This window comes from Nothoprocta perdicaria, unplaced genomic scaffold, assembly GCF_003342845.1.
Source record: "Nothoprocta perdicaria isolate Ctin4 unplaced genomic scaffold, notPer1 scaffold_29, whole genome shotgun sequence".
Classification (NCBI taxonomy): Eukaryota; Metazoa; Chordata; class Aves; order Tinamiformes; family Tinamidae; genus Nothoprocta; species Nothoprocta perdicaria.
This window is the reverse complement of record NW_020455521.1, coordinates 4,224,280-4,248,044: the sequence shown is the minus strand read 5'-3', so window position 1 is coordinate 4,248,044 and position 23,765 is coordinate 4,224,280. Positions and strand designations below refer to the sequence as shown.

Here is a 23,765-nt window from a genome sequence, read left to right as displayed (position 1 = left end):
CAGGGCAGCTCTGCGCTGTGATAAAACCCAAATGAGTATTTCCAGCGAGTTTGTCTGCCAGACACAAACTATAAGCAATATAAATAAATGTCTCTGCATTGTTTTGAATGTTTTGTTTTAGAACTGAAGACCTAATTCCTGCTTTTTTTTAAGGCGAGAGGAAAAATTTAGGCAGAGCTAGATAGACAGTCCAAAAAGGGATGGTGACATGGGCTGAGTTGAACTCAAATAAGCCCTGCTACATTAAACCTTGAAAAACTATCTTACTTTTCTATGTGGTAGGACTATGATTTTCATTATTTACTTGCTTGGGAGTTAAAGGGACTACTCTCCTGCTTACGTGGGGCCCGAATCTCTGCTTAATTGCTTCCTTAGTTTCTTTACACATGTGTGTGTGCATGTATGTGCATGTACATATATACTTATATAGACATCTGTATGTATTAATAATTACATCTCTTCTCACAGKAAATATAATTTCAACCTATACTCTTTTCTACTGATTTGAAATTAATTTTTGTTTGTATGTGCACACTTTTGTTTCTCCAAATCTTTTGAGTTTACCAGAAGTCATGTTCACTGACCAGGTATTTTAAGCTAATGTAGTAGAAAGTTGTGGCAAGTTGATTTTTAATTCAGTAGCTGGAGGCCCCTTAGTCTTCTGTGATGTGAACTCTGCCTAGTAATTTTCTTATATCCATTCGCAAAGCCGGAAGTGTCAAATGCATGTACTTTGCTCTTGGACAAATAGTTGCTATGAGTGATTTTACTTTGCAAAGTATATAGGGGAAAAAATATGAATTTGTCCAAAGTAAATCATGAGAAGGAGGGACGTTTGAGTAAATTACTGAGATTTGATAATGATTATTTCTCATCAGTTGTGTGGACAGGAAAAGTGCTTGAGCATTTATGTTTATATGAAACAAAATGATATGTCTTAGAAATTACATCTTTGTTGTTATTTTTAATTATATTTTATGCTGAGAGATTTAAAATGCCAAACCCGTCTGTCCAAATACATGGAATCAACCTAAAATAGTTGATTCCAAATACATGGAATCAACCTAAATTAGTGGTGTATTTATTAAAATGAACACCCATGTTTTGAAAGTATTTCACATCTGCCAAGCTACAATCTTAAAATTACTCTTCACTTAAGAATAAATGCCAGCACGTAAAAATCAATCAGTGCAGTTCTGACAGACTCGTTCTGAAGTACTTATTTTTTTGTTTTGTCTTCTTTATTTAGGTTTGGCATAAATGTGAAAACTATTAATTTCACAACCACCGAATTCAGGCTTATGGATGAGTGTTTTCACAGGGTAAGATGTCTAGTTCTCATGGGGGAAGTGTCTGACACACTGTAAAACTGAACATTTTGCAAACTAGGTTATATTGCAGTAGTTACCAGAGACTGCTTGAAACATCTTCATTCTGTTCTCTTCATTTTCTGGTAGGGGTTGATCTCTGCAGCTGATTTCTTTCCAGGGATGGTGGTTTGAGCAGGTTGTTTCCTAACCTGCAAACAGCCATGGCGAGAGCATGTGCACACATGTGTGCATGTTGAAAAGGCCACCGTTAACCTTAAAGGTCACAGTTTACATCCCCTGCTGGGACTTGGGTTTTGCCCCTGATGTTGGGCTTACAAGTCAGGGAAYTCGCAAGCCAATTGGATAATAGGCAGGAATTCTGCCTTGTAGTTCAGGGAAGAGAACTGGCTTTTATGCATGACCTGCATCCCGTTGCAGCCTCCCCGTGGAGCACAGAAGAGTTTCCCGTGGCCTCGTCTCTCGCAGGAGTGGGTGCCACCAGCCTGGGCTGTCCCAGCGCGGGTGGCAGAGGCGATGCAGCCTCAGGGATGCTGGCAGGGCCCCGTCTCGCAGCCAGAGTACTGCCCAGGGTACCAGCAGAGCTAATTGTGGCATTTCCAGCTTGTGCTAAGCCTGCCTTGCCCGTGTCTTCCTTGTGCACGTGCTACAGCCAGCCCTGCAGCTTGCAGGCACACGCTGAGAAGGAGAAAGGGCTTCCACCACCATGTAGATAGGACCGAGCGGGCAGAGTCCCCATGGCCTTGCAGTGGCAGGTTTCAACACCAGCATGTTTTGCATTTGTCTGCATTTCACCTGGAGGCTGCAAGGGCTGGAAAGAACGTGTACATTAGGTGGTTAATCAGTATAGACATATACAGGATAGCTCCTGGTTTACTGTTAACCAAATCCCTGAATGTTAAGATTTACAGTTTCAAATGTGTCCTTGTTTGCCCAGTCACATTACAAATATATATATGTGCCATGAATTGCTAGAGTATATATATCTGAGTATATGAATATAGAGACCTAGGGAGCAAGGAGGGAGGGACAGGGTGAACTGTGCAAGTATCCTATGTGTTTTGCTTTGAATGGATATTGACTGTTAAGTGCAGGATCTAAAACTTTATGTGCAGCCTCCTTTTTTTTTTTTTAACATAAAATAGACATGAATGTGAATGCCTTGGACTAGAGAAGATAAGGCATTAGTTCAACACCTATGAATTTAAAAACAACTGACCAAAAGTCTGTTTTTTAATATTTAGAGTTGTTTTGACTACTTTATGGGTGCCTGAATACTTTTCTAAGATAGCCCAAGTCTGGGGAAAGAGAGATTTTATGGTTATTTTCTCTCTCTCTCTCTCTCTCTCTCTCTCTCTCTCTCTCTCTCTCTCTCTCTCTCTCTCTCTTTCTCTTTCTCTTTCTCTTTCTCTTTCTCTCTCTTGGGAAAAGACTAAACAATCTTGAAACCCAGCAAAATTAATTATTACATTATTTCTGGACTTGCTGAGCTTCTGGTATTGCTGCTCTTCAATTGATATGCTGGAGTTCACTTTGGCTTGTTTTCAGCGACTCAAATGATCAGCATATTTGCCAACAGTCCTTCTCTCATTTAAGTCTTACGCTGGGGGTATAATGGTTGCCACATTTCCCTGTGTAATCAGTATATTGTCAGTTTTCCTTGTGTTGTGAAGTAGTTCAGCATTCCTTGACTATGAAAGACAGTATATAGTTTCTTTTCCATCTGAGCAAATAAAATCTGTTTAAAAAAAAAAAAATGAAGTAATACATTCCGTATAATAAGTGCAGTAATATGAACTTTTGGTCAAATAAACAACCTTATCTGATGTTTTATGCTGTCACATTAGAAGAGTTTTGTATAACAAGTTAGTCAGCAGTAGTTGCACCTTGCCAAAAAATATCTTATGTGGTGCTAAGTAGAGATTCGGTGCTTTCTTCGCTGAGATTTTTAAAAGCATATGTTTTCCTTGAATAAATAACTGCATTTTTTGCTTAACAGAAAACACATCAGGAGGATCTCATTAACGAGAAGTGCAGTTCTGAGCTGCTTCAGTTACATTTGCAGCCTTTGGAAACCAGAAGAGTTGGTGTAGTTTTTACACCAGTTGACTACAGAAGAGTAACTTCCCTTATTTTAATCAGGTAGGCCAGCTGTCAGTTGTAAGTGATAAGCAAACAACGACATGAAAATTAATTTGCCAGATCTTAAAGACAAGTGGTCAAAGTTTGAACATCAAAGTGCCTTTCCTTTAATAAAAAAAAAAAAAAAAAAGACCCTGATGCCTTGTTTCTGCTTGTTTCTGCTTAAAGGCTCTTTGTGCCTTATTGTTTTTTTGAAAATCGTAACTTCAGTTGAGCCTTTGTTCTTCCCTCGGTGTCTGATCAGTGAGTTATAAAATGTATATGGATGTACTTTATGTAACTGGGGCAGTTCTGCTTTAACTGCCTTCAGCACTGAAAGTGTTGTGGTTATGTTAACAAAGTGATGTTTCACGTCTACCTTTCTTCACTGCCCAAACCAGTCCACTCCCAAGCAGCTGGGGTGGTTCTGCTCCCGACTGACACGCATAGATACTGCCCTGCACAGGTTTGTGTGGGTGCCACGTGCCCTGGGTGTCCCTTCTGGAGTGGGGGGTTGGACCAGACGATCTCCAAAGGTCGTCTTTAATGCAGGGAGGTTAATGCAGGGATGAAGGGGACAAGCTGTTCTCACTGGTGGCCAGCGATAGGACGAGGGGTAATGGCCACAAGCTGGAGCACAGGAAGTTCTGTCTCCACGTGAGGAGGAACTTCTTCCCTGTTAGGGTGACAGAGCAGTGGAACATGCTGCCCAGGGAGGTTGTGGAGTCTCCTTCTCTGGAGGTCTTCAAAACCCGCCTGGATGCCGCCCTGTGCCACATGCTGTAGGTGTGCCTGCTTGAGCAGGAAGGTTGGACTAGATGATCTCTAGAGGTCCCTTCCAACCTTRAATATTCTGTGATTCTGTCCCTTCCAACTCAACCATTCAGTGATTCTGTGAATCTGTGGAACAGTGTCTTATATTTTCCATGAGGGYATTCCTTTACAAACAGAGCGGCGTTATTGTCATGCTGTGTGGCTTCATTGTTCTCAGCTTCATAATGACAGGATTTCAGAACCCARTGGATCTAATTTACAGCCATACATTGGGCATTTGGGGAGGAAGATAGAGTCTATGGAAGAAGCAACCACTGTCATCCAACGGCAGTAGGCACAAAAGTTGTTATTTTCCTGGGTGGAAATTCACAGATAAGTGGGACAGGAACGACCCTGTCTATATCTAGGGGAACATATTTGTGAGGATTCGGCCAGTTGTTCTCTTCCTGAAACCCTGTTGTGTTGGTTTGACACCTTGATAGCAGAGCTRTGTTTTTATAACCTACTTCAGTGATTCGAGGACTGACTGCTTGATTTTTTTGTTTTGTGACAGAAACAACTTGACTGTCCTGGACGTGGTCACCATAGAAGGCTTTGGAGCCAAAGAGCTGCTTAAAGTAGGGGGACGACTGCCAGGTGCAGGAGGATCACTTAGATTCAAGGTGCCAGAAGCCACACTGATGGACTGCAGGCGACGTGAGTGAGAAGGAGCAGCTCTCTGATCCCGTAGCTGGCTGTGTTCATCCTTAGCATTATTGTTGTCAAACAGAAAGTCGAAGTAGAAATCTGAAGACCTTGGTAATGAGAGAAGGAGATTCTGTTTTTTTCAAAAGCATTGGCTGAGGATAGTAACAAATTCTGGAAATACACTACTACAAAAAAGTTTGTATTAAAATGTTGGCCACTTTCAAATTTTTTTATTAGATTGAAAGTAAAAAACACTTGTAAACATAAGATTTTTAGGCATTGAAAAATAATTGAATATTCTTTTTTTTTTTTTTCCTTTTAGAACTGAAAGACAGCAAGCAAATTTTATCCATTACGAAGAACTTCAAAGTAGAGAATATTGGGCCTCTTCCTATAACAATTTCGTCTATGAAAATCAATGGTTATAGTTGCCAAGGATATGGGTTTGAAGTGTTAGACTGTCAGGAATTTTTCCTGGCTCAGAACTCATCACGAGAGATCAGTATTGTGTAAGCACTGACAAATTTGCTGACAAATTAATTTAAGTGGAAATCTGAAATAGTAACAGAGTTTCAGTAACAGGCACTCCAATAGCACACACTTACGATTTGGAGAGCTTTAAATATAAATTCCTTGGGCATTTCCACTCTTCAGTAAGTATAATGCTAACAAATTGATGATATAATAAGGTTTCTTTATGGGACACCATTATCTTTATGAGGCAGCGCACATGCTTTTGCCTGCACATTATGTAGTAATCAGTTAAAAGACTCATCATGATGAAGGAGGATGAATGCTTTGCCACTGACTTCTTTTTCATTGCTCACTTTTCTCTACTTTATTACAAATAGACTGCAATCTAGTCATGTCTTCCTAACACTGCATAGAGTTTTAAAAATGATTCTTTTTAAATCCTGTCGAGTAGAACAGTGGTATGGGTCAGGGAAATAAGTGGAAGAAGAATTTGGCCTTTTTAGCCAAATCGCCATCTGTTAGGAATCTTTATTCCTCTGTGTGCCATGTCCAAGGAGCCTTGGTATCTGGCCCCTTCCAAAACAGTGCTGCCTGTACTCTTGCTAACTATTTTTGGGATAGAGCACTTCAGTTAGTGTGCATTGACTATGTGCTCTCTCTTGAAAAATGAACCATCACAGTACAGCAGCGTGTGTGCATGACTGTATATTTTTGTGTGTATAAACAAAGGTATTTTACTGCTTGCGGAAGACCTCTAAGTTGCATTTCTGCTAGGCAGATGATCAATGATGTGTCTGCGTAATCCAAGCAAGCAATGGCCACTTAATGTGTTTTTTTCGTATTATTAAATCAGAAATTGTTTTGTATTTTGGGGTCAAGGTGACTTCAGAAAATGAAATTAAACCCAGCAGTGAAAAATAACACCAGTGCCTTCTGCTCTTCTCACAGATTTACACCTGATTTTACCTCTTCGTGGGTAATCCGTGAGCTTACGCTGGTGACTGCTGCTGATCTGGAGTTCCGCTTCACGCTGAACGTGACCCTTCCCCACCACTTGCTGCCGCTGTGTGCGGATGTGGTGCCCGGGCCCAGCTGGGAGGAGTCCTTCTGGAGGCTCACCGTCCTCTTCGTCAGGTAACGGCCTYGGAGACTCGGCACCAGAGAGGAAGGCAAAGGAAACTGGCTGGTCTGASGTTTTCTTACTCTCAGCTTGCCTTATATTCTTAAGGACAGGACCAAATCTCTGCTGCATGGAAGTCTCCTGGGAACTGAGTCCTGGGAGTCCTGCCAGCTGGCCGTGATAGCTTACATGAGGTTTTGTAGCTGGTGATGGCACTGACAGGCATTTTGTTGTCCTACTTCTGACATACTCCTGTGTTAAGGCTGTAAATAGAGGTGTAGGATACCCCTAACTAGATAGCATCTTGCTAGAAGACCAATTCCTCAGCAGTAGAGATGTGCCTGGATGTCATAAATAGACCTGAGTGTACATGAATCATAACTATGAAGTTCTGAACAACTAAGTAAGCACCTGCTTCTCCTTCAACTTTCTTCCTTTCACTCGTTAAAAGATACTTTTATCTATTACATCTGACCAGCAGCAAAAGCTGATGTTGAGCTGCTACAGGTGTTAGCCTGTAACATCCACTGGATGTCCTGATGKGCACGCTGGGAGGATTTGTGTTGCTGGCCTTGAAAGCAGTAAAAGCACGAAGCCCAAACTAAGAGTGACCGTGTTACATGCTTCTAGATGCAACAGAGGATGCTACAGGGTTTTGGAAAAAAATGAGGAATTGGGGACTAGAAGTGGGGGGGGGGGGAGGAGGAGGAAAATAGCAAACTGTTAAAACTTTTTTTTTTGTTTGGACTGTATTTTGTTTAATGCTTTCGTAGCTCTCTTCAGGTGTAGAAGTACTAACAAAATGTTTGAAAAGTAAATCTTGTTAGAAGCTTTMTCTCTCTCATTGAACACTGCTGAAAAGTGCAGACACCAGTATCTTCCTTTTCCTTTGACAGTTTGTCTTTGCTGGGTGTGGTTTTGATAGCCTTCCAGCAAGCCCAGTACATCCTAGCAGAATTCATGAAATCCAGACAGAGGCCAAATCCCAGTGCTTCACCGCAGCAGAACAACAGCTCTGTTGACGTGATCAGCTCCGATTCTTACAAGTAAAAATACTTCTTTTTTTCTCCCTTCTGAATTGCARTCTATTTAATGTAGAATGATACTTTCTATCTGTTTGTACTTTGATATTGTGAAGGGCTGGTTTAGAGGAGATCTCAGTGTAGTGACATATTTTAGGTAATGCTTGATATTTTCATCTCTGCCAGAGAGACTCAAGAACCCGGGGGGATTTTAATTTTGCATATTGTTAGTAGTGCTTAGATGTGTAATGGAAGTGGTGGATACACTGTGTGCAGCAGGCATGGAAAGCACAGAATAGGAAATATGTTAATGGTCCTCAAATCTGTCCCTCTTGGGTGGTCAATTAGGCACTTACYCACTCAGGCATGTAAGTGTTTGAAGTCAGATCACACACATAATCTTGCTCAACTCAGTGAAATCAGAATGTGCTTATTTGTTTGATGACATGAGATCTTAATGCACTTTGGGAGCTTGTGAAATGCCTCCTTTTCTGTTATGGAAAAAAAACAAAAAAWGAAAAGCATGGGCATAAAACAATTGATGACAGCTCAATTGATCTCAGTTGATGACAGATAGCACCATATCTCAAATAACTTTTCTTCTCGCCAGAGGAAGCTGCAAGACATTCATGGATTCCTACAGCTCTCCTGACAAAGGTAAAGGAAAGGGCTTCCTGTCTGTAGGGGCTTCCTCGAGCCGCAGCCAGAAYGCAGCGAAGAGGAGTCCTGCGACCTACAGCCACTCTCAGAAAAAACACAAGTGTTCAGTCTACTACAGTAAGCAAAAGCCAAACACAGCAGCTGGCACTGCCCTTGCAGCTGCTGATGAAAAACAAAGCCAGATTGCCGAGAACCAAATCTCAGCCCCAAAAGAGGACATTTGCACTGATGTTGTCAGTGAGAACTGGGTAACGCTAAAATATGCAGATGGCATAAACRTTAACAAGAATTTAACTCTACCAGAAAACTTTCTGGGTAAAGAAGAAAGTGCACTGAAAAATACAGTTCTCATTAAAAATACTTCTTCAGAGTGCAATCTGAAGGAAGATCTTCAAACATGTATGTTTCCTAAGGAAACTAACCTTAAAACTTCAGAGAATCTAGCTGAGCTCAAAGAACAGGAGTTCTGTCCTGTGAAGATGTCTAAGAAGCTACCTGAAAGTCACTCGTCAAGAAATTCACCTCAGCAACAGCCGGAACTGCAAGAAATTTCCAGGAAAAATAGTGGTAACTTTTTTTTCAATTTCTTTTTTGCCTGACAAGGAGATGTGGTATTAGTTATGTTTCCCCTATGATATGTTTGTTTGGATTCCMAAGGAAACAGCATGCATGAAAAGTGGTTTCATAAATCACAGCTAGTGCTGGAGTATGGCTATGAAGATACAGAGTGCAATGATGAATGTTAAGACTTTGCCTTCTTTCACACATTCCAAGTTTTATCCTGCAGCATTTTAAAGATTAATATTGTTATTGCCACAGATATGCTTAAAAACACAAATTGCCTTTGTCAGCTGTTCAGAAACATCCCTGCTTGCTATTCTGAGGCTCCCTGCTTGCTATTCTCAGGCCCACTGAGAATCTGTTACCTGGTTCTTAGAGTTGCTGAGCAACATCCTCAGTGCAGTTTATTTTAGAATTCCTGTAATAACACCTAAATGAGCAAAAGCTGGCTTCAGAATATTTGAAATCATTATATTTTGTAGGAGTTCACAGGTTTCTTTGCTCTCCATAATGGAGAAGCTGTGTTTTCAGCTTGCTTTTTCAATTGTAGAGCTAACCTGCCTAAGAAATCCTACCACTTAAAAGAGCAAGCGCCCAGGGGAAGTTGAAGGCAGGTTGGGAAAGTGTTCTTTCCAGACGTTTGGCTTTGGTTAGGAACTCCCAGTCCTTGAGTGCTGAAGGYTGACAGTAGCTGAAGCTGTGGTGGCACTGGCCTGTCTGCTCAGAGCTCCAGCGTTTGGGTGTGCCTGCCCCCTCCRAGCAAAACAGCTCAACGTGCTGCTTCTTGTGTCTTTAATGCATTTTTCATGCATAAAAAGGAGGGGCCGAGAATGTCRGGAGCAGTTCCCTGTTGCTGTTTTGCAGATATCTGAAATAACTTTGGCTCTGAGCAAAGGCCCAGGCAGAGAGGAGAGGCTTGACTTGGATGGCTTTGCTTTTGTTATCAACTCTTCTTCCTCACAAGCCTGTTAAGGAAAGCCGCTTTTAATGCTAAGTCTATCCGAAACAGAGGACCGTTTCCCTTTCTCTTTGCTGTGAACGCAGGGGACGTTTCAGAAACTTAAAGCTCTGAGTAAAGATTGGCCTTATTTTGATGWAATCTTTTTTGAAAAATGTTCTTTTCCTGTTTAAAGGTGTTTTTGTTTGCTTTTAAGCCTAGTATTTTCTGGCTTCAAATTCCAGCCCATGTCTGGGACCTGATCAAAGAAGGTGAAGGGAGAGGGGGATATGATTAGGAGTCTGTTCTCTTTCTAGCCCAATGGATTTTCTTGCTTATTTGTAGGGAATAACCAGCAAGTGCCTCTCAGGAACGAAACAGAAAACTGTGAGACTTTAAAAAAGCAGATCAACCTAAAGCCTTCCACTGAGAAAAAGATTAATAAAGTACCTAAGGAAGAGACCCCGTGCTGCACAAAGGAGGAGATCACTTCCTCTGAGGTTTGTATTAAGCAATTTTTCTGCTTTCCAAATTAAAACTCATCTCCTCCTTATTTATTTCTGCCTATACGTATAGGGGTGTGTGTGTATAAGTATATRTGTGTGTGTGTGTATGGACAGTTGCATACAGTCACAAAGATACTGCACTTCACTGAAAATCAGGTGAACGAGGAAGTAATTTGATTTGCTGTCCCACATCCCTTTCAAGTGATGGTTTGTAAAATGATGAACAGTTTTGGTAATATTTAACCCCCCCTTATATTGTGATACTAAGTGTATCACAGCCAGAGGTTTTCTCACTTGTCATCAGAGCAGACACAAAGGTGCTGGAGTCTAATGCCAGCTCTCAGACACAGCAGTGATGGGGGGACAGATCCCAGAGGGGAAGCATCTGGTCCTAGAGCAGAATTCCTGCCTCCATTTGCAGACCTCATCTACAAATATAGAGCTTTGAATTGGAAAACTGCATTTCAGAATCAAGGGACATTAAATACATAAATAAATAAGATTTAACGAATGGGCAGAAGCCTCTTACCAGGCTGCAAAGCTGCTTGAAAAGGATCATCCAGCATCACGAGTTCCCGAGCACTTGATGGACACGATACATTGGACCTTATTGCAGCTGGTACAAATTAATTGAAGGGCTTCCTCAGGTAGCCAAAAAAACCCCAAAGAATTTAGATTAAATTTTTATTCTAACTGAAAGATACTAATCCTGTGACCAAGAAGAGTAACGACAAACTGTTTGATGTGCTCCAGGAGTATGTAGAAGAAAGGAGAGTTTGTAGTCATGTTTTCAGAATTGTTGCAGATTGCTTTTTGTCTGTTCTCGACTTTTGTTTCTCGCATTTCTTAATTATTATTATTTGTTGGCTAACTTACCCCGCTATTTCCTCTGTTGTAATTCAGATGAATGGGGATGGGGGGCTATCCCCAGCTGCTGAGGAAAGGGAGGATTTATTGCTGCTGAACTTGCRCACAAACTGATCATAAATCTGGCAGATGTTTTTTGTTTTTCGCACATTGGAAATTTTATTGACTGCTTCCCTCTTTCCCCTCCCTGTATTTTACTTCTCTGGAAGTTGGGGCTAGATGCTGTAGGGGGAGAATACTAACATTTCAAAATTTCTCTCTCATYATCTGTTGGTATTTTGAAGGACAAACTCTTGGAAATGCTAACAAAGTTAATGGTCCTGGAAAGAGAGCATGCAGCGGAAAGGCACTAAATCATGCAGTAAMTCTGCAGTTGGGTCATTTTGTCCAGATAAATTCAGCTAGAAAAATCTAGAAGAGTTCTTCTACTGAACTGGTGTCATTTTTATAAAGAAAGTGTTGTCTCAGCTCGTGTTTTTACCTTTAGCAAGAAGATGCCTATAGGAAGAAGAAACCTCAGGAGAAAAAAGAAGGAAATGCATCAAATATAAATTGGAATAGAAATAGAACATCTAGAAAAAATAAGAAAAAGAATGTTAATATTTCTACAAGGTATGTATTGCCTCACTGAGTTATGGAGAAAACCAGAGATGCTTTAATGCTTTCTCAGGTTCTTGGAGTATACATTAGCCATTCACTTTATCTATTTAAATAAACACACTCTAATCCAGAGTGTGAGACTTTCTTGTTAAGAATGCACAGTACTGAATAACACCAGCAAAAAGAAATCCTAACTGTAAATTTGCATGTATATAAGCTCACCCCATTCTGCACAGCAGTAGATACTCTCTGTTACAATCTGGTGTTTGCACTCTTTAAAAATTGAATGGTTAGCTTTCTTTCCCTTATGTGTTGTACAGATAAAATCCAGTCATGAATTGCCTTTGGGAGAGGGAAGGGGCCAGAGGGGGAAAAGGAAACAAAATTGTTGAAATGACTCCTCCTTCACATGAATCAGCTGCTTTTTGACTTGCTTAGGGAAAGTTTTACTGTAGTAGTTTTGAAAGAGGAAGAGAAATCCACAGAAAAGAGGCAAGGACGTGTATTTTTTCCACAACGATTAAAAAGTTATTTTCCTCAGAGAGGTTAATCAAATACTGTTATTGGGACTTCACAGATAAGCATTAAGGTTGACTGGAGCAGCATTCTGGGAAGATGCTCTTTTTTCCTCARTTCATTTAAATATATGTTTACAGTAAGCTGTAAACTACTCATACTTACAATTTCACATTTTTATTGTTTGTTATTTGTATTGCTAAGAAATACCAATTTTAAACTGGTGCTAGAATAGTCCCACTGGTGGTGTGGAAAGTCACCATAAATAAAAGTCCTTGCAGCATGCAGACCTTTATAGGTGAGAGGTGTGAGAAATGGAGAGTGAAGTACTTGAAGGTGGTGACCTCTTCCTTGAACTGATTCAGGACCTGCTGGTTTTTGAGCTGCAATATAACAACCTGCTGTAGGAACTTCACAGCTGGATTTTACATGTTTTCCTATAGTACTTTCTGATTACTCTACTGGATCYAAATATTTCATTTTTTTCAGTCAAACTTAAAAATATTTCAGATGATGGATTTGTCTTAGTGGTAATTATGCCACCGAAAGAGATACAGCATCCATTTTTCCATATGATTGGATCATTTACAGTACTGTACTTACTGATAAGATGTGCTTATCGCCATAACATCTGCATGCCTTCTGCAAGTGCATTACAGAATGGAATTAAACATACACTTGTTTTTTTGCCTCTTCCCCCTCTGAGTAGTAGTAGTTTGTGGAGCCAAACATTGCATTTTGGAAAGGTTTCAGTAAAGYCTCATTAGGTTTTTCTAAGGCATTGAATAAGAGTCTTATTCCCAGCCCTCTACCCCACCTTGATGGGACACTGACCTGGTGGTTTGGGTTGCATTAGGGTCCCCGAGCAGAGCGAGCTGAAGCATCTGTGCGGTGAGTTTGAGAGGCCGGAGCTGAGAGCCAGCGCGGGGATAAGAGCCTGGTGCCCGCAGGGCAGCGCCGAGAACTGCAAAGCAGACCAGAAAAACGGGAGCTTGTCCATGAAGGGAGAAACAGGTAGCTCAGCTGCAATTTCTTGATTTGGGGAAAAAATGTAAGATGCTTTTTGTGACAGTAGAACTGAGTTGGGGGCTTTTCTTGAGTGATTTTTTTGCTCCTTTCCCCCTTGAAGCCTGACATGAGGTGGCAATAGTGGCTGAGGATGCCTGGGCAAGGGACTGCTGTCTGGCTGTGTTTCACACTGCAGCTGGTATTGGCTGAAATGGCTGAGTTCCTAAGGCCACTTTTCAGGTCACCTTCAGAAGCACCACTGACTTAAATAATGTGCTTTTCTGTCTGCCAGTTTTCCCTGGCTTTTGGGAAGAGAAGGACCGGGCAAGGTATAAATATTTACAGAATTATCTGTCTTCCTGATGAGATGACAAAGGAAGAGAAATGGTTCTTGTGTGAATTCATTGTTCATAGCATTTGCCATTGGTTTTAAAAATTCCTACAGCCAGGACCTGCTTCTTGTTTAAAACAACACCTGAATATTTCCAAGTGCAGCTTCCCATTTCATCCTGTTACCTGTATTCCTGTAACTGCCATGGCCCCTACCTTGTATTCACAGTGCTGAGGATGTCATTTAGGTCATGACTCCCTCACAATAGGTGCTGACATGTGTATCTTGATGAGACTAGCAATAAATTCCATTTTTGATTATTTGTTTTATTATCAAGAAATCGAGACAACGCATGTTTTAGATGACTTGCCATTGAATTTGTGTTTTAAGGACTATTTTTTTTTATGGAGTAATTTTTTTCCCCCAACCTCTCCAGAGAGCTTTTATCAACGATCCAAAAAGAAGTGTTTGGAGAAGTTTTGTTCCGACTCGAGCTCGGACTGCGGGAGTTCATCGGGAAGTGTTCGTGCCAGCCGCGGGAGCTGGGGCAGCTGGAGCAGCACCAGCAGTTCCGACGGAGATAAAAAGCCTATGATCACTGCCAGGCATTTCCTTCCATCTAGTAAGTTCTGCAGTTAGCACAATTTCTGCAGAGATTTGGCTTGCCTTTTGCGTGGAAAAGGGGTAGGGATTGGGAACTGATTGGGAAGGAATGTGCAGTTTGCCTTGTAAGGGGGAGAAGACCTCAGGAAGAGGAGAGATGAGAAGAGCCGTAAGTACTGCAAGTTTTGTGGCAAGAAAAATGAGCTGGCTGGCTATGGGGAAGCTGCCAGGCACTGCATCGAGGAGGCTGCCTACAGTTAGTCCTGTGGAAAGATGGAGGCACTAAGAGTTAAAACAATTTCTGCCTTCTAGTTAATGTTACATCACATGGTTCTCRTAAAAATACAATCTTTTTGTTATTGTTATTTAAGAAAGCGCACAAATGATGAGTGTGTGAAAGCAGTTCAGAAAACACCAGAGACTGCTCGGATGGGGTAGTTGTATTTGAGGTGTACGTCGTCAACATCCCTAAGGCACTTGATTGGTATGAAAAGTGACAGCTGCGGTTCCTTATTGGATCTTTCTGAATGCCTGAGTATCATGAAAAAAGTTGAAAGCCAAAGACCTAAGCCTATACACATAAAATGTGCAAAATCCTACAGCTGTGTTTCCAAAAGATGCTGTGATGTGTCTGACCCTGTAATCTAAGGGCTTGTGAGTCATGTGCAAATCAATCTTCTGTTCGTTCCAGTTGTAATGCCTTAAAGAAAAGAAAAAAAGGAATTACAAATTCATAACGAATTTGATAGCAAAGAGAATCTCCGTTAGCATTAAGACTGTAATATTACTTACAAAATACACTTAACACCACGTGGAAATAGATTTTGGTAAATTCTTTTAGTTAGAATAATGATTCTAAAACCACGTATCATTTTATAAGCTCTGCCTTCCCCTTCAACTAGTCAAAAGATTATACAGAAAAGGAGCTATAAAGAACAATTGTGTCATGGCAGTTAGTAAGCAGACCCTTTAACATGTGATGCATGTTAGAATTAATGCAGTTATTGATACCTTAATCTGAGAGAAAACTTGATTTATACCAATTATTAGTCTATTTTTGTATATATATATATTCTGTGCAACTTCTTTTTGTTTGTTTTAAAGATCTTTGATTTTTACAGTCATTCTTTTCTTTAGGAGAGAATATTTCACAAAATGATTTTCCATCTGAAACTCCTATCACTTTAAATCTGTCTCATAACATCTGCAATACCAGGTAAAAAAATTGAATCTATACATGTAAGACATTAAAGAATCTCCACCAACTTGAAATCTTGTTTCATTTTGATAAATTACACCTATTCATTGTCTTTCTTTTGGTCATCTAGTTGTATTTTCCTAATTTGACAAAGAAAAATCTTTCTCTATATGTAAAAAGATCTATACAATTGAGCCAGAAAAATGGATTATGCTTGGGAAATATGGTAAATGCTTCCAAATGTAAAACAAAATATGGAAGAAAAAAGAAAGAATTATTTTTGTCTTTGATTTCTCCCAAATCTAGCAACTTAAAATATTTCCTTATCCTTTAGGCACATTAATGCAGTAATTATTTTCTTTTTAAGTGGAAGTGAGACTTTCAAGTTGATGTTATTCTTTCCATGAGTATAATGTTCTCTTAGGATACAGCATGAAAATTGATTTCTCCCTCCTCATGTTCTTTTCTAAGTCTTTCCTGTAAGAGAATTAGCATCTAAAATCTTTATTGCTGTGAATCCTCATTTCACATTCATGACTGTCTTAAGTTTTCACCATCTTCTACCTCTGGGATTTTGGTACTTGAAAATGTTCCCTTTCTGGGAATGCTCTTATTTATTAGTTTCTTTGGTGGGATGAATATGGGATTCCATGAATATGGAATCAGTGTCCAGACCTGTGTTTCTTTGTGCTCATGGAATTAAACTGCTCCTCTGAAAATTATGGGATGCATTGAAACACATGAGCAGTTGTTGCCGTCTTACTGCCGCAGAGCTTCCTTTCCAGGTCTACAGTGTGCAATAGGTTGATACTTGGATAGTAGGAGTTGGGGTATTTAGGAAAAACTCATTTTTCATGTGTAGCAAGAAGCTGTTTTTTAACTAGAAAAAAAATTGCACAGTGGTGAAAAATATGGAGAATCAGGAAAGCAACTATGAAAGCAATAGCAATTGTGTTATTCATCAGAGTCCTTCTTATATCTCTGTATATTTACTTCGAAATAATTTGGATTTCAAAATATTATAGAGCCTGAATTTAGAAATATTTTTTTTCTTTTCATTTAGCAGAGACTTGAACACCATCCCCCAATATCCGGAAACCTTATGTCCTAATTTTACTGACATGGCTGCAGATCCTGACAAAAATAAAGGTTAGTTACTTTATTAGCAACTTAAGCTGTTTTGTTTGTTTGTTTGTTTGTTTGCTTTAATCTTGCTTTGAACCAGTTTTATCTCAAGTAATGTGGTTTAGGAAGATGAAGAACAGTGATTCATGTGTTAAAATGAACATTGGCATCAATGATGTGCCAAGATATGACCATTTTTCTCTCTCTAATTTCCACAACTAGGACTTGCTTTGCCTGAGAGGAATAAAGAATAAGAGTGGGTTTGGGCTTTTAAATCCCTGACAGATTTCAAGTGTTTGTATTTCAAGGAGAAATAATAATATTAATCTAATATTCAATAATATTTATTGAGTATAATATTCAATAAGGTTCATAAAGGCAAAAGGCTAAATGATGAGGTAAAGTTTGAAAGCTGGTTGAAAAACAGGTCTCGGAGCAGACGAACAGTATCAGCTTCAAGTCTTTTTAAATATTTTGTAATAAGTATAGTTTGTAATATTTGTATAAAAATTGAAATGTATCAAACATAGGTTGGTCAGTATCTCACTGGTAGGGTGTTTTTTTATTTTTTTTTAATCTAGCATATAGCCTTTATTGGGGATCTAAGAATGAAATGTCATTGTGATACAAAGAGTTCATACGTGCCTCCTTCCTGTTCTGCATTTCAGTCCCCTTTCTTTACCTTTCTAGGTATATACCCAGCAGGAGACTTGTGGCCTGCTCAACCCGTCTGCCTGACAAACAGCTTAAACTACAACCTTGAGAACAACATACCGTGCATGATCCAAGAAACCCCCTCTGTCCACAACAGGCAAGTTATATTTTATGTAGGTGGTGAYGGTAACCCCTTATTTGGATTTCTGTGATGGAGAGGGCTATACTGAGCTTTTCTTGCAATATTACTAAGGCAAATGATAGTTAAAACCAAATCCTTGCAGTAGCTTCAAGTTTAGTTCTAATAAGAATGTTGCTGTATATTAGCTTATGTTCTTGTATTACTGTTCATTAATAATTTTGATAATGTAAATTCACCAATATCCTTATTCATAGCTATTCCAGAATTCTATTTAAAATTGATTCTTTTGGAAAGCTTTTAATTTCTTCCGTTTCTTTTATATGGTAGAAAGCCTACCTTTTTTATTTTTTTTTTCTGCTGTTGCTCAACACATGGCCTCTGTGTATCACAGGGTGTGTTCTGCAGTATGTACTCATGTTAAATGATGTAAGCAGATATTTTTCTATAAAGACAAATAATCCAATCTGAAGATAGTATAAAAATAAAGTCTAAATATTTCATGCATTGTCTGGATTTAAGCTGATCTTCCTGCAAGAATGAACTCGAGTAATTTTTGTGCTTTAGACTGTCCACACTGTAAATTTTATCAATGAAAGATGCAGCACAAACTAGGGAGAAGAAATGCTCAGCCACCACAGAGCAGTAAGGTGCCATCAATTCTTCAAGCTGTATTCTATCATGCAAAATGATAGAGTGAAAACATTCAAATCCCCAAGTGATGATCTTCTCATCCTAAGCAGCCTGCTCATCTCTCTCTAAACCTTTTGTGTCAACAAACTGCAGCCCTAATGATTCAGAGTAATGGCCAGTAGTCTGGTTAAGTCAGATCAAATAAATGGTGATTTGTGGCAGATTCCGTATTGCACTGCTTTGCTTTCACAAGCCCATCCCACAACTAGACTATTTGGACTTTATAAACAAAAATACATATAGTTATTTGTTCATATGTAGTGATAATAACTTTGGAAAACTCTGTGCCTGTATAGTTAAAACCAGGTTAGCAGTGTGCAGGTTAGAAGGCATTTTGTTCAACAGGACTGACATTTGTCATGAAAGTAGAAATCCCTATTTTAGTTGTTATTCATAGCAATGCTTGAGAATGCRCTCACTTTTCTCTGTTTTACTTAATTCCATATCTACTCTTTAAATGGGAAAGAAATACAATTATTGTTTACAGAGAAAGATGTYGAGCTGTTTGCCAGGACTGTGATAACTGCAGTTACAAATCATTAATTCTCTGGAAACTAAAAGCTCAGTGAGAGAATAACTACTTTGTAATGGCACAGGATAGACAGTGGGAGAATTTGTATGGCAAGTGGAATGTGAAAAGCCCAATCATTAGTTACAGGTGTTTTGTGTCCRATAGTTTTACAGCAAATAAGTATTTCTAAATAATTTCCAGAAGTTTTGTGAATTGTTTCTGAAAGCAGATTTTCTTTATGTTGAGACAGCTTCATTGACTGGAATGCAGCCTGCGACAGCCAGTTTTCCAACATGTATTGTCCATTAGAGATGAATGAATATGGTGCTTTCCCAGAAGGTAARATGAGATAGATGCATTATCACCGAGCCTGTTGCTTTCTCTCACCTTTCGTGAAACAAAGGCTGGCATTGTCTGCAAACATCTGGGCCTTGGTCGCTTAAGCAGACTTTGCAGTTTCCAGCTGCTTGGGTGCTCTGTAGTAATAAACGGTGTCTGTGTGGTGGCTCATGAGAAAACTGTCCCTTTCCAGAAACACTGACCCTAAAGATCCAGTGTAAAGGACTCTGTGGGAGAGGGGATTGGGAGCGGTGCTCGCGGCCACGGCACCATTGTGCACAGCTTCTTTGTTTCCCCTCTGGCAGGCTTCTGCCTTCCAGCGTGTGAAGCAGGAGGCCTCCTGTGACCAATTACCTCTCCAGGCTGGAGTTTCTTGGCTGGGGAAGCACGCTGGCAGGAACCTAGAGTTCTTTAGCATTACCTAAGCAATAATTAAAGGTCGAGCTGCAGTATCACAGGCAGCGCAGCGATCCCTTGGGGGCCTGCCGCTGAGGCGTGCTGGCAGGGAGGCCTGGGGAGCTTTGCCCTGCGTGTCCTGTGGCTAATAAAGGCTTCATTCTCCAGTGAAGATACTGCCTGCTCTTTATCCCGTGCTCCCGATAGCAATTCATTAGTGGGTTCCTCRTGGAAAACGATAGCCTTGTTGGTGGGAGCTGCTATCCTCAGCCACCGTGCTGCCCTGCAGGTTGCCGAAAGCTTCCGTTGGTTCTGGCATGTCTCACGCCGATAAGACTGAGCRCTCCTCCGTGGAAAGGTTAACGAAGTTTACACAAAGCTTTATTCCTGTTCTTACCTCCCCTCCTTAGAGAACATGAATTACGGCGGCGGCTTCCCCGGCGCCGGCGCGGTGCAGAACACGGCCTTCGTGGAGCAGAGCTGCGCGCCGGCCTGGAGCGCGCCGGCCCCCGTGGCGCCCGCCTGGGAGCCCGCCGGCTACGTGAGCTCCACGGTGAGCGCCCGCGCCGCGCCGTCCCCGCGCGCCCCTTGCCCATGGAGCTCCACGCCCGTGGGGGACGCCGGTGTTCCCGGCCTGGCTCTTCCCCCTGCATTTGGCTTAGAGCATTTGGAGGCAGATCGATTTGCTTGAGAATTGACCCGAATCATCTTATACRTGGAAACGTGTTTCGGGTTTTAGCTACTGAGGCGTTTTCCTCCCCAAGCAAACCTTGCATTTGAGGATGAAGCACTATAAGCGCTGAGAGCAAAGCCAAAAGAGATTTGGGGAAGTTGATCTCGGTGACTGGGACAGGTAGCTAGCAAATCTAGGTGATTTAAAAGAGATTGATGCACGTTTCTGAATGCTGAGCTTCACCTCTTATGCTCAAAGAYAGCCGTGCTTATGTCCGTCCCATAACCTGGCATGAGACTGACTTCTGTTCACAGGGATTTTTTATTCTCCTTTATATTCACCCACTCTTTTGCTCATGTTTCCAAATCTTCTATTCTAGAGAGGTATTTTTGTGTTTACAGCACATTTTTCTCTTGAGTAAAATGAGGAATATTTTCAAGTGCAAAAGTGAAAATTCTGCTGTATTTAAAAAGCGTCAAAATTGGTAGATGACTGTTTCCTAAAATAACTGTGGTGTTATTTCATTTTTATTCAGGAATGGCTGGAAACACAGAACATAGAGATTGGAAAATACATTAGATAATTCAGTTCATTTCCCTGGCGAGTTTTTCCCGACAATACATTTCAGTGTTTCATTCAATTTTAAAAGTCCCAGGACTTCCATGACCTTCTCTGGGAGACTTCCTCACAGATCTTTCTCTCCAGGAGGTTCTTTATGAACTTTCTAAATTTTCTAGCTAAATTCCCTAGCTCCCAATTATATTCTTTTCTTCTGTACTGAATGTCTGCCTCTGCTCTATAGTACTGCCACAAACTTTAGCCTTTTTTTCTTGTCATTTCTTAGCCATCCCTCACTTTTAATTTTACCTCTTGAACACACCTTGGTGCTCCTCACATGCCTTCCATTTGTCTCCTCTTAATAAGCTGACCAGAAGTGAATATTGTGTTGCTCTTACAGTAATATAGGAGCCATGTAGAGAGGAGTTCCTATGGCTTCCTTTAGTGAAATGTATGTGAACTAGTGCTGCTGCTCGAGTCTTTTATCCATATTGCCTTGTAAACTAAGGCTTAGTTTTCTACTTGTGTGCTCCCACTTTCCTCTCTGCATAACTCTTCCTCTCATTTCSTGCATTTCCATATTTTATTTGGCAAAATAAGTTGGCCAAACTCTGTTTGCAGTTTGCCATGGTGATTTTATCTTGCTCTGCAGCCCTACCTCTCCAGCACCCGAAGCTTGTCTCCAATGTCTGGACTTTTTGGTTCCATCTGGGCGCCTCAGAGTGATGTCTATGAAAACTGCTGCCCTGTCAGTGCCACGACCCAGCATTCGACCCATGTGGAGAACCAGGCAGTGATGTGCAAGCAGGAATACTACCCACGGTTTAACCCCTTCCGTGCCTACATGAACTTGGACATATGGACTACGGCAGCCAACCGGAATGCAAATTTCCCGCTTTCGAGGGACTCGGGTTACTGTGGAAATGTGTGAAAGGAATTTGATTTAAAAATGTGAATAAAGATGCTTGCAGTTTTGAATACTAGAGTAAGCTGGTCGTTGAAATAGATTACAATGTTGGTGGATATTTTGGCACTTTTATATTGAAAATAAATTTTTTTTTACTGACGTCTGAGCATTCGGTGCATTTTAAAAAAAGCAAGATATATATTCAGGATATTGTTATTGTCACACGAAGGCTATGAATTTAAAATTAAAAATTGTTCAAGAATAAGAAAAGTATTAGGTTCCTAACAGTATATGTGAACCTATATTGCACATGTTTATTATCAAGTTGAGATTCTGTGGTATAACCTAAAATTTTGTTTTGTTTTTTAGCATCCGTGGRTAAAAATTACACCCATAAATAATTGCATCTGTACGAAACAGTAACACTGAGAGCTGCCTGTTGAGGCAGATCAGATATTGTCCAAGTAGTGCCACTCTTACTCTTGACATAATTATTTGTGGGTGTAAGCTTCTGGCAATAAAGAAAAAGGCTAAATTGTGCTTTGTTTATCTGGCTTCAAAATCCAAACTGTCAGCTTGGCGATACTACGCTTATGCAGTGGGGTGATTGGGCATTTATTTCAGGAACATTTCTTCTGGGGAGTGACTCCCGGTACTTAGTGTTTATATTTTTAGCCTTCATGTTGCAATAGTGTTTTTGGTCCGTTTAATTGCCCTTGTTCAAAACGCCAACACTTGAATTGGAACAAACATTTCTTTGAGAGCTGAGTTCGCACCGCTCTCCAGAACAGACCGGCATTGTGCTAGCTCGTATTATGAAACTGAATCTTTGTAGTGAGAAAGTTAACCAAGAAAGTGTTGCAGCTGGGTTCAGCAGTTCAGATCCTCTAAAGCCTTTTGCTCTGGCACTGCAGAGTGTATTTTGGGGTCTTCAGGTGCCAAAACAAGGGGAAGAATTGCTTGGATTCTTATAGATCTAGCAGTGGGACGATTGGGTCTGGAGACAAAGGGGCAGAAGAAGTATTTAATAGCAGCCTGCCTTGAAGGAGAGTTACAGAGATGACAGATCCAAACCCGTTGGGGCAACCACAAATAATAGCAACCCGCAGCAGTCACAGATTGGGATAGACTGGGAAGTTCAGGTTGAATGCTAGGGAGAACGGCTTCCCTTGGAGGCTGGTGCAGCAGGACAGGGTGCCCCATGTCAGACCTCCCTGTTGTTCACCCCTCAGCTCAGCAGAGCCATGGGGACCTGCTCTGGTGTTGGTGATGGTCCCGCTCCCTGGGGGAGGTTGGACGAGAGACCACCAGGCTCCAGTTGCCGTTTTGAGGATGCTGTGAACATAGGCAAGTTCATAACTTCTTGCTACTTCAGTCGTTTTCCCCCAGTCCTCTGAACTCAGACTGACTAGAAGACAGGAGTGGTGCTTGACAACAGAATGTTAAAGCTTTTCACATTTGTTTTTATTCTAAGGCAGAAGAGGAAAAGCCAAGGGAAAAAGAAAAAAAATAAAGATAGTCTGCCAAGCTACTCAGCAAGGTGAGGTTTAGTTCTTGCTCTGCCACCCTCATCAAATCCCCAAGCTGTAAACCCAGTTTGTCTGACCTGCTGGTTTCAGTCAGAAATTCCATCCTAAGTCTTGAGGTGTATTGCCAGAAATAGCATGTTTTCACAAAAAGTTTGTTTCAATAAATCAACAGTTCCTGCAAAAAAAAAAAAAAGTTTTTTGTTGAAAAATATCCTGCCAGCTCTGCTTTTGTGTGTATTTGAATTAGCTCCGAAGGAGATAGTGACTGGGTGGGTTATACGACAGCTTCTACATTTAACTGCTTTAAGTGCTCTTGTGGAAGGCGCTTCTAAGCCTTCCTGTGTTTTCAATGTCAGAAAAATCGGATCGTCACTGAATGCTTTGGTGTTTTAAAGGCTTTATCAGGAACTAGCGTTTAGAGTCTTTGGCTGCTTTCCATGATGTGTCTTGCTGGACAGAATTCTGTTTGACTGTGGAGTTTAATAGTAATTGCTTGTGATGCTGAAGCAAAGTTCACGTGTTTATATGAACTTGGATGTTCCTGAAATCAGTATTAAGCCATGAGAAGTAGTCATAACCACTAACATGCTTTCTGTGCACTATTACCTATGGCAGGAGACTTCAGGAGGAATAGAGTGGGAGTGCATACACAATAAATATGGAAAAAAACAAGTGACCATTTATTTTGAAATGCAATGAAGTTCTTTATTCCCTGGGTAATGTTACTTGTTTTATAGTAATGTTTATTGAATTTTGGCCCTGCAAAGACACAAGAGAACAGAAGATACCTAAAACTGCATTCACCCTACCCAGCTTATTCTGTTCAGTCTGTGATTTTAATTTTTATTTTTTTTTCCATCCTCTGCACCAAAATGAAACCTCAAGTGCCRGTATGGGGGATGCAGCTCTTTAATCTGCAACAAACTAC

At 40.6% G+C, this 23,765-nt stretch overlaps 1 protein-coding gene across 1 annotated transcript in view; it reads left to right on the top strand.

The window, feature by feature from the left end:
• The window catches only part of TMEM131L (transmembrane 131 like), a 64,070-nt gene extending 40,648 nt beyond the window's left edge, over positions 1-23,422 (top strand). The window contains exons 17-33 of the mRNA XM_026041652.1: positions 1,250-1,322; positions 3,328-3,470; positions 4,777-4,919; positions 5,233-5,419; positions 6,333-6,518; positions 7,401-7,550; positions 8,137-8,753; positions 10,030-10,184; positions 11,545-11,669; positions 13,030-13,187; positions 13,949-14,134; positions 15,253-15,331; positions 16,377-16,462; positions 17,129-17,249; positions 18,686-18,774; positions 19,581-19,723; positions 21,054-23,422. Coding sequence (XP_025897437.1) covers positions 1,250-1,322; positions 3,328-3,470; positions 4,777-4,919; positions 5,233-5,419; positions 6,333-6,518; positions 7,401-7,550; positions 8,137-8,753; positions 10,030-10,184; positions 11,545-11,669; positions 13,030-13,187; positions 13,949-14,134; positions 15,253-15,331; positions 16,377-16,462; positions 17,129-17,249; positions 18,686-18,774; positions 19,581-19,723; positions 21,054-21,332 — 2,920 coding nt within the window. The 3' untranslated portion in view covers positions 21,333-23,422. The remainder of the gene's footprint in view (positions 1-1,249; positions 1,323-3,327; positions 3,471-4,776; positions 4,920-5,232; positions 5,420-6,332; positions 6,519-7,400; positions 7,551-8,136; positions 8,754-10,029; positions 10,185-11,544; positions 11,670-13,029; positions 13,188-13,948; positions 14,135-15,252; positions 15,332-16,376; positions 16,463-17,128; positions 17,250-18,685; positions 18,775-19,580; positions 19,724-21,053) is intronic.
• The last annotated feature ends 343 nt before the right edge of the window (positions 23,423-23,765 follow it).